This window comes from Dreissena polymorpha, chromosome 3 (assembly GCF_020536995.1).
Source record: "Dreissena polymorpha isolate Duluth1 chromosome 3, UMN_Dpol_1.0, whole genome shotgun sequence".
Classification (NCBI taxonomy): domain Eukaryota; kingdom Metazoa; phylum Mollusca; class Bivalvia; order Myida; family Dreissenidae; genus Dreissena; species Dreissena polymorpha.
The window spans coordinates 87,859,529-87,877,538 of NC_068357.1; the positions used below are offsets into that span (position 1 = coordinate 87,859,529).

Below are 18,010 nucleotides of genomic sequence, written 5' to 3' on the forward strand. Positions count from 1 at the left end.
GTGCTGTTGTTTTTTCATATCTTGTAGTATTTTTTTTTTTAATATGAACATCTGTAAAATAGTCACTCAAATGTATAGATCTTTGACAAAAACATTACAATTGACATTCATAGAACTAATTCTACCAATGTCTTCCTTTACATTTAAAAATGTCATAGATACGTTACCTGCTATCTTATAGCTTACTCTTTTCCAAAGGGAATTAACTCATCCCGGCCACCTACACTGCAATATAGACTAGGTTAAACATAGTACATTGCAACCCAGGCAAAAACCAGTAACCAGCCCTCAATATTCTTTTCGGATCAACCAGGTGCATACGTGTCTTTTAGGGCTCTGAATTGAATTTTTTATGCCCCCCTTCGAAGAAGAGGGAGTATATTGTTTTGCACATGTCCGTCTGTCTGTCGGTCGGTCGCTCTGTCGGTTCGTCCACCAGATGGTTTCCGGATGATAACTCAAGAACGCTTAGGCCTAGGATCATGAAACTTCATAGGTACACTGACCATGACTGGCAGATGACCCCTATTGATTTTCAGGTCACTAGGTCATAGGTCAAGGTCACAGTGACTGGAAATAGTAAAATGGTTTCCTGATGATAACTCAAGAATGCTTAGGCCTAGGATCATGAAACTTCATAGGTACATTGATCATGACTGGCACTTGACCACTATTGATTTTCAGGTCACTAGGTCAAAGGTCAAGGTCACAGTGACTCCAAATAGTAAAATGGTTTCCGGATGATAACTCAAGAATGCTTACGGCTAGGATTATGAAACTTAATAGGTACATTGATAATGACTGGCAGATGACCCCTATCAATTTTCAGGTCACAAGGTCAGAGGTCAAGGTCACAGTGACTCGAAACATTAAAATGGTTTCCTGATGATAACTCAAGAATAATTAGGCCTAGGATCATGAAACTACATAGGTACATTGATCATGACTGGCAGATGACCCCAATTGATTTTCAGGTCACTAGGTCAAAGGTCAAGGTCGCAGTCATCAGTGACAAAAACGTATTCACACAATGGCTGCCACTACAACTGCTAGCCCATATAGGGGGCATGCATGTTTTACAAACAGCCCTTGGTTTCGATTTACTTCACTTGGTTGAATGGGGTTTTGAATAGATAAATTGTGTTATTTATCTTTTCACTTTTCATTTGGATTATTTTTATGTGGATTTAATGGACTTTTGTTTCATTTGTATAGGTAAGCCATGCTTGCTTTTTATTGAACAATAGTTTATTTCTCCCATGCTGGGTGTTTTCAGGCGCGAACGCGCACGTGCAGAACGTGTTATTTGTATGTGTTACGAGATCGTTCAAAGCGTGTTCTTCTAATACATTGACAGAGTGTTTAATCATTTGCCATCGTGTGATGACCCCTATAGATTTTGAGGTCACTAGGTCAAAGGTCAAGGTCATGGTGACCCAAAATAGTAAAATGGTTTCTGGATGATAACTCAAGAACGCATATGCCTAGGATCATGAAACTTCATAGGTAGATTGATCATGACTTGCAGATGACCTCTATTGATTTTGAGGTCACTAGGTCAAAGGTCAAGGTCACGGTGACCCGAAATAGTAAAATGGTTTCCAGATGATAACTCAAGAACGCTACGCCTAGGATCATGAAACTTCATAGGTAGATAGATCATGACTTGCAGATGACCCCTATTGATTTTGAGGTCACTAGGTCAAAGGTCAAGGTAACGGTAATCCGAATTAGTAAAATGGTTTCCTGATGATAACTCAAGAACACATATGCCTAGGATCATGAAACTTCATGGGTAGATCGATCATGACTCGCAGATGACCCCTATTGATTTTCAGGTCACTAGGTCAAAGGTCAAGGTCACGGTGACCCGAAATAGTTAAATGGTTTCCGGATGATAACTCAAGAAGGCTTACGCCTAGGATCATGAAACTTCATAGGTACATTGATCATGACTCGCAGATGACCCATATTGATTTTCAAGTCACTAGGTCAAAGGTCAAGGTGACCCAAAACAGTAAAATTGTTTCCAGATGATAACTCAAGAACGCTTTTGCCTAGTTTTTCATCTGTTTTGAATTAAACTTTTTTTAATTTATGATCTACGGCAGTGGTATTATACATACAATCGACTTTCTCTTTCCAATTATAACTGAGAGAATGTTAATTATTTTCATTATGGAAAATAGTGATTTTATGTGCCGTATGATAATCTGGTCTATGACCAGTTTATTGTTGAATGTGTTTAGCTCTTGTTTTTCATATTTCAACTAAATGATGGTCGCAGATACAAGAGTTGAGAAGAACGGACATTGGCCAAGACGTTGACCGAAACGGGCTTTATGCTGGCCGTCAGTCGATGTCAGACTAATGGCTCCCGCCATACTTCGGTCTTTGGCCATCTGGGCAAGACGTTGACTGAAACCGGCTTTTGCCGTCAGTCGGTCGACGTCAGACCATATGGCGGCCGCCATACGTCAGTCTTTGCCCGAGGATGTAGATCACTGAGCTTTGGCTCTGCATCGATCGACCCGGTCACCGGTCATCACCGGGGTCCTGTCATCGGTCATAAGAAGAAGTCTTTCATCATCATCGGACTATTCTTCTTCTTCGTCGAAGGACTCATCATCGTCAACGAGCTGCCACCATAGATACAACAGGATATACCCTACATCGGACACGCCTCTTCTTCATTGAGCACAACATGATAGTCGTCGAAACACACCTCTCCTTTATTGAGCACTTCTCGGTGTCGATACGCTCGTAAGCGATCACGTCAATTTCTCACGGAGACACTATTATTATATAGAGGAACTTATTTCCAGCGTAGCCGAACAACATTTCCGCAGTAGTTCAACATCATCAGATTATTTTTCCTCCTCTTCTTTGTTATCATCCTCGGACATCATCTAATGACTCTTCGTCGTCTGCTTTAATGATGTCTCATCGCCATCGGATTGGACTTTAGGCAAGCTCTTCTTTTCCGAGCAGTTCTTGCCATATGGATTCCACCATATCTATGTCTTTAACCGGTTACTTCACCGGTCATATTATGACTGGTCCGTTAAGCTGGCTACAGTCACGGGTCATTGACCGGTCCGGTCACCAGTTACCAATCACCGGTATTACACTGTGTTTTCATCGGTCATATTTTGTAGCCTCATGGGTATCTTCTACATTACCTAGTTGTATTCCCCTGGCTATGATTCTATTGAATCCAATATTTTATAGATTCAACAATCTACATGGCATTTTGTGCTTTTCAATACTGATGTTCTACTGGCGAGGTTACCAAATCATACCCGCTGACTTGGTCTATGGTTGATTTTCCTCACCAGTTAATCCATTCTGGTGCTCGATATGAGCTACGAATACTAGAAGAGTATGAAATACCTCTTATCTGTTATTTCTACCTCTATCTCAGCCGGCTACATACAGACGACTACCTCTATTGCAGATGGTTCGGCTGAAGCGGGCTCGGGGTTTAACATTGAGGTCAAACATTACTATTTGACCTCTATTAATCAGATCATAATTTATGTTCGAGACCCTAAGGATGAATTTTTAAACCGCCTTTACCTGTCGGCTACATACTTTGCAGTCACTGTCAAGGAACCAACGTGACTCTAGCAGGATTAGCAAGACGATATTTCGTGTCGACTTCTGCTTTTCTATTGCTCCTACGACAGTGAATGTTTTCAAGTTACTGGAATCAACAATATTGCTGCTCCATCGTCATTGAAAGTTCCTTAGGACATGACTTAGCCTAAACCGCTTGATGGCGGTAAAAGCTACTAGTCCCCTGTACCTGACCCGACTAACAATTTGGATTTATTTTTTTCCAAACTGCCGGGTCAGATTTCTGACATTATCATACTTTCGCTTACTATGCTAGTTGTTTTTATTACTATCTCAGTTATTTTCTGTATGTTGGAGAATTGATAACTGAGAGAGGGCTGATACATAGGATTGCCTACCAGCTTGACCGCATGGCGGCCACAGTCTTGTAGATTGTTTTGGAGCTATCAAACTTAAATCTGGAGGGATCTTCTCTTTTCATCTTCAAGATTCCCTTGTTGGAGACAAGTTTATTAGAAAGAACAACTTTTCCCTCTAAAAGTTCTTCTTCTATTACACTTCTGGCCCTAACAGGCCGTCTTCCTATGACTGGTCTTATTCCTATCGGAATTTGTCTGGTTAGGATCCTTGAAATAAATGGCTTAACCAAGCCAGCTTTGAAGACTTCTAAGCCTTCTTCCGGCAAGGATGGACCTCCTTAAGGTTACTCCTAGGGTTTTCACATTTTCTTCCACCACACTTCCGATACCGGAGGTGCTACTTTCAGTCATATTTTCGTACTTCGCAAATCGATGACGTCACGACCTTTATTCTCCAGGATTTTAAAGGCGCTTTTTTATTGGTTGAAGAAAGAGGCTACTGTAGATAGGTCATAGACTTAATAGTGTTCAACACTTTACTATTCTACCAAATTTCAAGTCTGTTGGGAGTGGGAAAGTTCGGCTTGCCGTGATTTCTTTCCCCACCCATCCTTGTCTAATAGTTCCGGCCATTTGTCGGTATTTACCGGTTCGGTCACCGGTCTTTCTGCTGAGACGTCTTTTCTTACGTCCGTTTCAGCTTTATTGTTAAGTTTATTGGAATTAATCTCAGGATTATTCAATGACACAGATTTCCATCTTTTTGTCATTAAAAATTCCCACTATTCAGTGGTGTCTAGACTAGAAGATTATCTTGGCAAGAGTATAGCTTCTTCTACCACAACCTTCCTTACATCTTATACAGATGCGAGCAGGGAAGGTTAGAGACGACTAGAACCACTTATCCTGATATTCTTAAGTATGTGGTATCCTAAGAATATCACCTGCACATAGACATCTTGAAAAGCGAGCATTCTTTTAGCTGTTTGTCATTTACAGCACATTTTCACGACTCCTTTGTGATGGTTTCAACTAACACACATCGGGCGTAGTTTACTTCCAGACACAGAGGTGGACATATTATCATTCCTTGTATCAGGAAACCAGGAACTTATTCGCTCTTTGCAAGAACATCAATTTTTTTCGTCTTACACATACCAGGTCGTCTCACCGCCCTGTTGGAGGTTTTGTCTTGAAGTTCTTTCTGTCGAATTAGTTTTCCGTTCGGTTTAAATGAAATGTTATTTGCGCATGCGCGGCAGTGTTTTTGCAAATTGATGTAGCAGAAAAGTAATATCGAGGAACGTTGTTCCTCATCTATCGCTAGTAATGAGCGAAATGCGAGCGTAGATCGCAGTGTACAGTCTAACCTGTCAATAAAGACCACTCAAGGGATTTGGTCGTTGTGGTCTTTGTTCACAGGTGGTCTTTATTCGCAGGGTCGATTGATAGGAATGGAAAGGATTGGGAGGAAATCGTTGTGGTCTTTATGGACAGGTGGTCTCTATTAAAAGGTGGTCTCTGGAACAGGTTTGACTGTAAATGCTGAACAACGTGAATGCAGTTCCCAGAAATCGATCCAGCAGCGTGTGCGATTGTTATACATTCGTCCACTTGACATAAACTGGATACTTACGTTTATTCTATTCTTTTGGAATATCTTGGTGAGTTTTTGCCATATTTTCATGGTCTTTACATGTTGAACCATGGGATTATGGTTCTACGACCTTTTAAGTCTCCTGTACAATTATTTCAGGAAACTTCTTAACAGGTCAAATATCAGAGAGACATATTTTATACTGATCCAAACATGTGACACTACATGTCTGGGTATCTCATGGAGCTGCAAATTTTTAGTGGTGAAAGGTCAAGGTCATCCTTCAAGGTCAAATATATGGGTCAAAATAGCTCATTTAATGGCACTTTTGCAATATTGAAGCTAGCAACTTGATATTTGACATGCATGTGTATCTCACGGAGCTGCACATTTTGAGTGGTGAAAGGTCAAGGTCATCCTTCAAGGTCAACGGTCATATATATGGGAACATAGTGTTTAACAAACACATCGCTTGTTTGACTGGGTATTTGAGAGCATATTCATTACCTTATTCACTCTGCTAGATGCATAGAGGTTTTTCTCATCTTTTTCTTTGCTGATAAGAAATTTGTTCTTATCTCCATCAAAGGATACAGATTATGCTTTCGTATACCTTTTGTAAGTCATCACAACTCTGTGCTGTCTTACCTATTTCGGAACTGATACAATTTATGGAACTTCGACACTATGTTTTTCGTTCCTTTACCTTCTTAAGAGGTTTTGGCTTGTGTTATTGGGTTGCTTACTAAGCTTCATATGAACCTTTTCACCAGGCTTATTAACAGTTCCAATATAATTTTAAGACGGTTTTCCTTCTTATTATGGATTTTACCATACTGAGAAGTGAAATTCGTGCTTTTTCTGTTGAATACAACCAATTTCAGTTGGGTCTAATGTCTTCTTCACTTTGTTGTGTCTATATGGCTTCTAAAAATCTTCAAGTTTCCAAGTTTTTCTTAAACTGGTAGACATGAAAATGAGGATAAACTTCTATGGCCAATCGGGGCTTTGAAGTTCTATCTCAGCAGTGTTAGTCCATTCGAAGTTCTAAAAAGACACTCTTTATTATCCCTTACAAAGGGGGGGGGTGTCTGCGGCTTCTTTTTCTCGGTGTTAGACCTCGACTAAGGAATGTTTACTCTTATCTCCAATCTAAGGATTCATTCCTTTTTAGAATCTGACCAAAGAATGAAGAGCTCTGTCTGTTTTGTGGGCGTATATTAATCACACCATACTCTTTCACCACCTTTTTCATCTTTTTATCTTTTTTTTCTGAAGTGCCAACAATACAATTTGTTTATGTTTGGTCTTGTTGTGGTTTCACTAACGGTAGTGTCTTCTTTACGACATAGACATATTTACTCTGTCCGAGAATTCACAAATAATACCGTTTTAACGAACATTAGCTGATAACCCTTGTTTTGGGTTTTGCTATCTTTAGCTGATAACCCTGTTTATGGATTCTACTGTGATGGGAAAATATATACGAGCCTTCCCACCGCAGCTGCAAAATCAGCTATAAGATATCAGGGAACGTATTTATGACATTAAAACAATTTTTTTAAGTAAAATTCATTTTAATTATTAAATACTTACCTGCTATCGGTAAGTCCCACCTCCCACCCCGCTATTAGATTAATATGTTTGTACATATAATGAAGGAAGATTGAGGGCTGGTTACTGGTTTTTGACATCGTTGCATTGCACTATGTTTAACTTAGTCTATATTGCAGTATGGGGGTGGCTGGTTCCCAGTTAATTTTTCGGATGAGTTAATTCCCTTTGGAAAGGAGAAAGCTATACGATTGCAGGTAAGTATTTGATAATTAAAATGAATTTTACTTTAAAAATTTGTTTTACCATTACTTGCTTTTTTACAGTTTGTACATCAATGAAGGATAGTGTAGAGCAAGAGATATACATTTTTGAAAAGACCACAAAACAATTGTGAATCTTCTCACAGCATATCAATGCACAACCAAACATGTCGTACTCCCCTACTGAGAAAGAAGTACAATGCATTATCCACTGGTTCCAGGGATGGAGTAAAATGCAAAAAGATGACTTTTTTAAGGAACTCCTAGACAAAGCCATACCGTGTCATCTCGATTCTTTATTCACCTCTATGCAGACAATGAACGTTGATGACAAACCTCCCAGTATTTTTCAGTGCCAGATGAAATTGTTCAATCAGTGGTTTGACACATGGTCACATGCTGACAGGAACATGTTCATGATCAAACTTAGGGAGGTGGATTCTCAGTTTGTGAACGAGTTTGAACGACAGTTTTCGTTGCAGATATCGTTACAAAGTGGAACTGAGTGATCTGAAAGATACTTAATTATTTATTAACATGTTTGAGTTTGAGAAATTCACCCAATGTATAAAAAAATGTTGATATTTGTTATGCTAAACAGTTTTCTAGATGCACTGGTACTTGATGTTCAATAGTATAATTAGTATAAACCAATAATTTCATTATTTCCTGTGGTTGAGTGGTACTGTTTCTGTTAACATTTGTCAATACATGAATTTATTTTAAATGCTGTTGCTGAAATTGATATTAAAATTGTGTCTGCACTAGAGGTATATCACAATCAAAATCAATACATTGTAAATGATAAAGTTACTTTAAGTCTAAATATTTAACAGCTCAGCAAATTGCATCCATGAAAGCGTTATACATGCCTTCAAGAGCTTTCAATAACCTTAGACATTTCTTCAAAGACTTTAATTGTACATGTTTCATATACCTATCTCTGTTTATTGTGGTTATAGAAGCTCATATCCAAAGTAGCTGTAACATTTCCGTGGTGGCTTGGTGGATATTCTTGTTCCAGGCTTAAAGGAGTGTTTTCAGAATGTTTAGTTGTTGGCATATTTCATCTAACAGTGAGTGTTTGCAGATTGGTACATTGATGTCATATTTCAACGTACAAAGTGTTTGCAGAATTCTTTATTGATATCATGTTTCATCTAAAATGATTGTTTGCAGGATGGTTATTTGGTACCATTATCTCATCTTTAAGAGGTGTTTGCGGTATGCTAAGTTGGAAGCATATTTCATCTTAAAGGATTGTTTTCAGAAAGGTTAGTTTGTACCATTTTTCATCTTAAAGTAGTGTTTGCAGACTTGTCAGTTGGTAAAATGTTTCATCTTAAAGGAGTTGTTGCCAAGTGGTTATTTGGTATTATATTTCTAGCTCACCTGAGCACTATGTGCTCATGGTGAGCTTTTGTGATCGCCTTTTGTCCGTCGTGCGGCGTGCGGCGTCAACATTTTGCCTTGTGAACACTCTCGAGGCCACATTTATTGTCCAATCTTCATGAAACTTGGCCAGAACATTTGTCCCATTGATACCTCGACTTAGTTCGAAACTGGGTCATGCTGGGTCAAAAACTAGGTCACTAGATCAAAACAAATAAAAACCTTGTGAACACTGTTGAAGTCACACTTGAAGCCCAATCTTCATGTAGCTTTGTAAAAATGTTTGTCTAAATGATATATTGGTTGATATCAAAAATGTTTCCGTTGAAAAACATGGCCGCCAGGGGCGGGGCAGTATTCTTTATATGGCTATAGAGAAACTTTGTAAACACAAAAGTCACCATTTTTGCCCAATCATCATGAAACTTGGTCAAAACATTGGTTTCATTGATATCTCAGACGAGTTCGAAAATGGTCCAGATTGGCGAAAAAACATGGCCGCCAGGGGGCGGGGCAGTTGCTCTATATCTATATAGTGAAAACATGTGAACACTCTAGAAGTCATATTTTTGGTCCAATATTTATGAAATTTGGTCAAAACATGTGTTTTCTGGATATGACGGTTGAGTTCGAAAATGGTTCGGATCGGTAAAAAAACATGGCCGCCACGGGGGGGGGGTCATTTTCCTTATATTTATATAGTAAAAAAGCTTGTGAACACTCTAGAAGTCACATTTTTTGCCTAATCATCATAAAAAAATTCTGAACATCGATTTTATAGATATCTTGGACGAGTTCGAAAATGGTCCTGATGGGTGGAAAAACATGGCCGCCAGGGGGTGGGGCAGTTTTCTCTATATGTATATAGTGAAAACATGTGAACAGTCTAGAAGACACATTTTTTGCCCAATCTTCATGTAGTTTGGTCGGGACATTTGTTTCCTAGATACGACAGTTGAGTTCGAAAATGGTTTGGATAGGTTTAAAAATAATGGCCGCCAGGGGGGGTTCTTATATTTATATAGTAAAAACGCTTGTGAACACTCTGGTTTCCTAATTTTCTGGCAGTTTTGTATGAGCTTTCCTCTTCCTTCCTGCTGGTTTACCTCTTTCAGACATTTTTTGATGCCGTTGTTATATAACTAAGCAATATATCTGCAGATAAATGTAGATATTGTAATTTCGATTTTTTCTGTAGGTTTAAGCCTTGAAACCCAATGCCAGAAATGATGTGATCTCAGAACTTTCTATTTATTAAATGGGCAGTAACTCTTACTCAGGAATTTGAGAGAACTCTATTCATCAACATACTAGTATGCTCAAGATACTCTCCCTTGAAGGGTACACATTTCTAGGTTTTATTGTTTAATCCAATAACCCACATTATCAAATATTTGTGTTTTAAAACGGATTATTGATTTTTTAATTGGAAATATAATTGCAAGGTGAGTCTGAATATAGTTCATGTTTCTTTATGAACAAGGCTCTCGGGGTGGTGGTAGTTTTTTGTATGTCTGCAGTTGTTTATAGTGAAAAATTGTGAATACTTTTAGTCACATTTTTAGTTCAATCTGAATGACACTTGCTGAGTTCAAATGTGGTTATCATATCTTGATTTAGTCTATTCAATTAGTTTTAATAATATCATCTTCAAACATGGTGACAATCTATATGAGCATAATATTTTTTGCTCATGGTGAACTTTTGTGATCACCTTTTGTCAATTGTCTGTCTTCCGTTGTGTGTCATAAATTTTTGCCTTGTTAACACTGTAGCGACCACATTGATTGTCGGATCTTCATGCAACTTTGTCAAAAGATTTGCCCCAATGATATATTAGACGAGTTCAAAATGGTTCAGGTCTGTTGAAAAACATGGCCGTCATCGCGTTCAGTAAAAGAATCAGTATAGGTTCGCTATCGCGTTTACTAGGTGAATGTGAATTTTATTTTGTCCATAAATATCTTAAATGAAGATATTCGTCGATATTACTATGGTGTGTCAATCATAGATTCTTTATGTGTTTTCAACAATTCCATGATACGTACGAGTTTTGATCAATTTAATAAGAATTATTCCACCATATTGACATATGTATTAAGCATGAGCGCGATGAGTCACGATAATTTTAACAATCGAATTTGTTGTTCATTCTTCATGAAACTTGGTTAGAACATTTGTTCCATTGATACCTTGGGCTGCAAATAACAGATCATTTCTTTTTATCTCAGGTAAACGGCTTTGGGCCTTTCAGGACCTCTTGTTTAAAAGAGCGGTGCAGTAAATAAAGGAGGATGCATTAAACAAATTAGGAGAGAATTTTAGCTATTTCGAGGGAACAAGGTAGTCAGCCAATCAAATTTTGCGTAGCATGTGAGAATATTCTGTACGCATATGTATAGCTGGTCAAAGCGGGCTTTTACTGTGATGATAACTTCCCTTTGTATAAAGATCAACATGGACGACCATATGAAACAATTTGATTGGCTGACTAACTCGTGGCAAAAAGTAAGCTAAGTCGTTCCCTCGATATAGCGAAACTTATCTCCTTTTTTGTTTAATGCAGCTTTCCTTCATTTAATGCACCGCTCTTTTTTTAATTGCGCTCCTCTTTTATTTAATTTAACACTCCTTTTTTCTATCTCGTGGCCTCGAGTTACTTAGTCGAGGCCACGAGATAGAAAAAAAGAGGAGTGCAATTTAAAAAAGAGGAATTAATGTAACCTCTATGCCACCGTACCTTTGAAAGCGTCCAATGAATTTGCATATAAAATTTCCCGCTATTAGGCCAGAAACTTTTCGAAATAGAAAACGTGCACTGTATCAAAGACCTATATTCTATGTATTCTATAGGTCTTTGACTGTATGGTGCGTTTTACAACGATATTAGCTGTGTGTTCAGCATGGAACAATTGTATCTCTTAACGAAAAGGATTTAGGTATAGAACAGTTTCACACCCAACTCTTGACTTCAACACAGGGTATGTGTGTTTGCCCGTTCATATTTAGAAGATTGTCGCCATCGCGTTTGTACTTAAAGGCTTGTTATCATATTAAGTAATTACTACTATATTTGCATTATGTGCACTAGCACAGTTTAGATAACATAAGTAATGCTGTTTCATTTCCTGATATTCGGTTTGGCCAAAATATTTTTTATTAATTTCGAAATTGAACGTTAAAAGTGTAAAAGTCTTTCAACAAGTCGTGGTTCCAGCAGTGGAATCGTAACCTCACTTAAATGGATTGCATTCGGTCCCGTAAGGTATGAAGGTTAGCTGAAATAATTCGCGTTCAGAATAAATCTGAACGCTGAAACTCCGGTCTGTAAAAACCATAACGAAAAATAAAAACAATACTATTATATCAATATGCTTAAAATTGCAAAATAACATTACCAACTCATAAAGTTTTAGTTAAGAAGTCCATTTTTACCTCAAATAGCGTCGAATTGAAGTTAAAAGGCATAATTTGTTTTAGTTAAACTTCTGCTTAAATCGCAATACAATCACTGACCTCTCGCCATGTTATGAAATATTTAAATATCAACCAATCAGAAGAAGGCATTTTGGTGTAATAGGCTGCGTTATCGATTAAAATCTACCTGCGGTATACAGCGGGCACAGCAATTGGAATGGAAAATGTGAGTAGTGTGTTGATTTAAATTGGTCAGGCGTGCAAAATTGAAAGAGTCATTACATAATTCTTACGGAACATTATTGAGAAATGAATTATCTACACAGGTATGTAAATATTATTGCAATCCGTTGATATTAACTGTCTGATATCGGGGCTTGAATGTTGCGCACCAAATTCCTTGCGCATCAATATAGACAGAAGGAAAACTCTCGCTATTAAAAAGATAGAGTGGACTATTGACGCCAAAAGTCTGCCAAAGCAAAAATCATCAAAAGACTTTAAGGTGGCAATTAATATTGACTAGTATGAAGGTCAGTTCGCGTTCAGTAAAAGAATCAGTATAGGAACGCTATCGCGTTTACTAGGTGAATGTTAATTTTATTTTGTCCATAAATATCTTAAATGAAGATATTCTTCGATATTACTATGGTGTGTCAATCATAGATTCTTTATGTGTTTTCAACAACTCCATGATACGTACGAGTTTTGATCAATTTAATAAGAATTATTCCACCATATTGACATATGTATTAAGCATCAGCGCGATGAATCACGATACTTTTAACAATCGAATCAAATAACAATGTCCAACAAACCACTGAGACAGGTCTTTTCAAAATGCGTCTTTTCGCGTATTTCAAATATGAACGGATGATTCGTGTGTGGCCGCTTAACTATTATGTTATCATTTCATTTCCATTCTTCTGGTCTGTATTTATAGATATACGGTCAATAATATCTAATAATGCGAAATGCGTCACAAGATCTGGCGCAATTCCCCGTAATTGATTTGCTTGTGATGCAGCTAAGAACTGCTAAAGAAAGGCATTCGCTATCTTTGACCTCATTGATATACTAATAACTTTATTTTACACCAACACCAAACACAAATGGAATGCCGTCTCTGTTTATCGCAATTACTTCAACGTAGGCAAGGTCCCAGCTTTTACGGAGATAACCATGTCTTTGCTTATATCTTTTATCTTGATGATCAGATATTTTATAATTGTTAACAGGCTTTGACATTTTTATTTGTGGAATCTGAAAGTTGTGTTTTTTCATACTCCATGAAAGAGCAATAAAGAAAATCTTAACACAGTAAAATCTAGTTCTGCTGGCTGCAATTTTTCGTTTTGTTTCCCACCTTTAAAGGAACAGTATTTTTGAAAAATGTCATTAATTTATTTATGGACAACACTTTTATATTTGGAATAGTTTTCCATTGGAATAGTTTTCCATAACTTTAATAACAATATAAAAATGTGGGTTCAGGAATTGGATCCCGGACCTCTAGATGTAAAAGCTTACACTTGATCACACCACCATTATGATCTGTGTATTTCAATATTAAATCGAATACTATCTGGGTAATACATGTTATTCTATTGTATATTATCGATCGAAAGCTGTGCAAACGCTTAACTATTTAACAGAAATCGATCGAAGATTTTTTAATAAACAAACCCTTTTTAGCTCGAATATATATATCCTACTCACCCCGGCGTCGGCTTGAGCGTGTGAATGTTTAAGTTTGCGTACCACCTCAAATATTTTCTATTTTCCTTGACATATTGCTTTTATATTTTGCATACTTCTTTACCAACATGACCCCAATCTATAAACAAGAGCAGACAACTGTATCAAGCATTTTGTAAGAATTATGTCCCTTTTTCACTTAGAATATGCATATTATTGATAAATCTATGTTAAAGTTTGCGTACAAACTCAAATATTTTTTATATCCTTTGACATATTGCTTTCATGTTTTGCATACTTCTTTACCAACATGACCCCTATCTTTAAACAAGAGTATACAACTGTATCAAGCATTTTGTAAGAATTATGTTCCCTTTTTGTACTTAGAAAATTGAAAATTTGGTTTAGTTTTGTGTTTAGGTTCACTTTATTCCTAAATTATCAAAGCTATTGCTCTCATACTTGCTACACTTACTTACTATCATAACAGGCAAAGTTATGTTACTCTGACTGGCATTTTGACAGAATAATGCCCCCTTTTATACTTAGATAATTTAACATTTTGTAAAGTTTTGTCTTTTGGTTCATTTTACTCCTAAGTATCATAGCTATTGCTTTCAGACTTTGAAAACTCGCTAACTATCGTAAGGGGACTGAACAGGGCAAGTTGCATAACTCTGGTTGGCTTTTTAACGCAATTATGATCCTATTTTGTCTGAGTAACTTTGAAAATTTGTTAAATTTTGTGGTTAGATCCACTTTACTTCTAAAGTATCAAGGCTATTGCTTTCAAACTTCAAATACTTTATAACTATCATAAGGGTACTGTACTTGGCAAGTTGAATTTGACCTTGACCTTTGAATGACCTTGACTCCAGGTCAAATTAATGAATTTTGCTAAAATTGCCATAACTTCTTTATTTATGAAAAGATTTGATTCATACTTTGACAAAACAACACTTACCTCTCATACCACAATGGACTCCACCCAAACTAACCCCCACGCCCCACCCTAGCACCCCCCCCCCCCAAAAAAAAAAAACAACAAAACTTTATTTTTGAAAGATCATCTAGTAAATGACTACACACCCACATTATACCCCTCTCTCCACACCACTCACCCAAAAAGTTTTTTTTAAAGATGGTAAACCATCCCACCCAAGCTATTGCTATCAAACTTGAAATAAAATCTTATTAGTTTGTTTTATGTCTTTACAAATGTTCAAGATATTGTTGAAAATATACCTGAACTCATAATCGTCTATTAAGTACAACTTCTTTAAAACATAAGCGCTCAATACGCAATTATGGCCCTCTTCCACTTAGAATATGACAATATAATAAATTGACCTTAGTGAATATAAGACAAGCAAAAAAGTCATTTTGCAGTTCTTATCGTTGTGAGCAAGCGAGGAGATTTGCTCAAGACAGGGAGAATTATTGACATCTAGAACTAGTGATACGAAGCGTTTTCACAAATTAATTAGCAAACAAAAAAAGAAAAAGACATTTATGGTTGACGATCTGTGCGTTGATGGACAGAAATATTCAGGCGTCGAGGAGGTAGTGAACGGCTTCAAAACTTATTTTTATGTCCCCCACTATAGTAGTGGGGGACATATTGTTTTTGCCCTGTCTGTCTGTTGGTCTGTTGGTCTGTTTGGCCCAACTTTAACATTTTGCAATAACTTTTGCTATATTGAAGATAGCAACTTCATATTTGGCATGCATGTGTATCTCATGAAGCTGCACATTTTGAGTGGTGAAAGGTCAAGGTCAATGTCATCCTTCAAGGTCAGAGGTCAAATATATGTGGCCAAAATCGCTCATTTTATGAATACTTTTGCAATATTGAAGATAGCAACTTGATATTTGGCATGCATGTGTATCTCATGGAGCTGCACATTTTGAGTGGTGAAAGGTCAAGGTCATCCTTCAAGGTCAGAGGTCAAATATATGTGGCCCAAATCGCTTATTTTATGAATACTTTTGCAATTTTGAAGATAGCAACTTGATATTTGGCAGGCATGTGTATCTCATGTAGCTGCACATTTTGAGTGGTAAAAGGTCAAGGTCATCCTTCACAAGGTCAAGGTCATCCTCCAAGGTCAAACGTCATATAGGGGGACATTGTGTTTCACAAACGCATCTTGTTATTTCCAGAAACTCACAGAACACTCGATTAACAGTAACTTTGACCTTGAACATAACCAAAATAATGAAATTGAATTTAAACATATCAGTTACATATTGCGTGAAAAAGATGTCGATCCGGTTACATTAGAAGAATTAGAGAAAGCAATTAACAATATGAATAAGGGTAAATCGCCGATATATATGGTCTCACTTTTGAAAGTATCTTGAACGGTGGAAGAACAGTGTGTTACGCAATTCTTAAAATATACTGAAAATTGCTGAAGTACCCAAATGTTTGAAAGTTGGACTTTTAACGCCGGTGTTCACAAACAAAGGTTGTAGCTCAGAAGCAACAAACTCTAGAGGAATCACAGTTCTACCAGTGATAGAGAAACTTTTAGAAACTGTCATCAAGTTCAGAATTGTATCAGTGTTGGAGAAACATCAAAGCGTTTACCAAAGAGGGTTTACAGCGAACACATCCCCACTTCATGCAGCACTTATCGTGGAAGAAATAACGATAAACTTTAAAGATAGTGGAGAACCAGTAGATATTATATTTTAGATGCAAATGCTGCTTTCGACGTAGTCGATCACCACCACCTACTTCGGCGAATATACCACTCAGGAGTAAATGATAAAATCTGGTAAATTATAGACTATTCATTCAGAAGCGACTAGCGTTGTGAAGTGTGCAGAGTTACGTTCTGGTCCATTTAGCGTACTACAAGAAGTGCGACAAGGAGGTATTCTCAGCACATACATGTACAAAGTGTATATCAATCCATTGCTGGAACGTATGGAACTTACAGATAGTGGGTGTTGTATTGGCAAAATACGTTGTAACGCAAGTGCTTGTGCGGACGATGTTACCATAATTTTTACCAAAAGTAACGAAACAGCAACTTTGATTAGTATGGCTTAAGATTTCGCCAATTGTGAGAGATACCTACTCCAACCAAATAAAACAGAAGCCCTAAAAGTATATCCAAATAACTGTATATCAAGAACATATGAATATTTTGAAATCTATGGTAAACAGATCACGAACTCCGAAGTCAGCACTCACCTTGGTCTTCAAAGAGCCGAAACCGTAAACTCAACAGCCGAAACCAATGTGAATCACAACATCCAGAAAGCGAGGCGCACAGCTTTATGTCGGCCGGACTGCACGGTGCAGGAGGCCTCGACATTCCTGCTACTTAACATGTTTTAAAAACCTTTGTATCACCACTGTTGGACTATGGTCTAGACATTATCCTGCCGCGCAAAACTCTAATGGGCAGACTTTAACTTTTTTCAAAAGAGACTATTAAAACAACTATTTATGTTACATACAAACACCTCTGATATCGCCATATATGTTTTAAGTGGACTAATACCAGTAGAGGCGCAATGCCATAAAAAAGCATTAGTACTCTTTAATAATGTGTGTCATCAAATTGAAAACGCAGTAGAGAGAAGGTTGGCAGTGAGACAATTGACAGTTAAGACTGAAAAAAGTAATAGCTGGTTCATTGAAGTGAGACGTCTATTTTGGTGGTACAAACTTGTTGAAGCAGAAGATCTACTGAAAACACCTGTAAAGAAAGTGGAATAGAACAGTTAGTAAATCGGTCAGTTTATGGTAGAACAAACTTTCTAGATCAAGCACAACATATGAAAAGTCTTAAAAACCTAAACTTGAAAGCAGTTACTCCAGGAAAACCACACCCACTACTTCAACTACCTTCAAGCTCTTCTTATGATGCAAACAGACTATTAGTGAAGCTGAAATTCATGAGTGGCACCTACATACTCCAAAGTAATCGAGCGTCGTTCAACCCAAAATAACGTCGACCCCACCTGTCTTCTGTGTAACGAAGCTTCAGAAACATTGAGTCATTTTGTTTTGAACTGTTCATTGACGTCTGAAATACGTAAACCTATTATAGCCGACATTCGTTACGAAATCGAGAGACTGATGCCAAATTGATGGGACTCACTCACCACCGACGTTAAAGTACAAACAATCA

At 37.4% G+C, this 18,010-nt stretch overlaps 3 protein-coding genes across 4 annotated transcripts in view; 2 read left to right on the top strand and 1 right to left on the bottom strand.

Moving 5' to 3' along the window:
- LOC127875160 (ribosome biogenesis protein NOP53-like) overlaps positions 1-7,225 on the bottom strand; it is a 46,871-nt gene extending 39,646 nt beyond the window's left edge. Inside the window, exon 1 of one of the 2 annotated variants that reach the window (XM_052420017.1) lies at positions 7,132-7,225. In XM_052420017.1, coding sequence (XP_052275977.1) covers positions 7,132-7,187 — 56 coding nt within the window. In that variant the 5' untranslated portion in view covers positions 7,188-7,225. The remainder of the gene's footprint in view (positions 1-7,131) is intronic. The other variant, XM_052420018.1, reaches the window with a different exon arrangement.
- A 294-nt stretch (positions 7,226-7,519) lies between these two features.
- Positions 7,520-7,861, top strand: LOC127872389 (uncharacterized protein C14orf119-like). The gene has a single exon (XM_052415719.1). The coding sequence runs from the start codon at positions 7,520-7,522 to the stop codon at positions 7,859-7,861; it is 342 nt and encodes a 113-aa protein (XP_052271679.1).
- Positions 7,862-12,362: 4,501 nt separating this feature from the next.
- LOC127875179 (uncharacterized) overlaps positions 12,363-18,010 on the top strand; it is a 54,330-nt gene continuing 48,682 nt past the window's right edge. Inside the window, exon 1 of the mRNA XM_052420036.1 lies at positions 12,363-12,387. Within this exon, the coding sequence (XP_052275996.1) occupies positions 12,379-12,387 (9 nt within the window). The 5' untranslated portion in view covers positions 12,363-12,378. The remainder of the gene's footprint in view (positions 12,388-18,010) is intronic.

What these genes read in the sequence shown, in the direction of transcription:
- LOC127872389 (XM_052415719.1), top strand. Translation starts at nt 7,520, where the DNA reads ATGTCGTACTCCCCTACTGAGAAAGAAGTACAATGCATTATCCACTGG.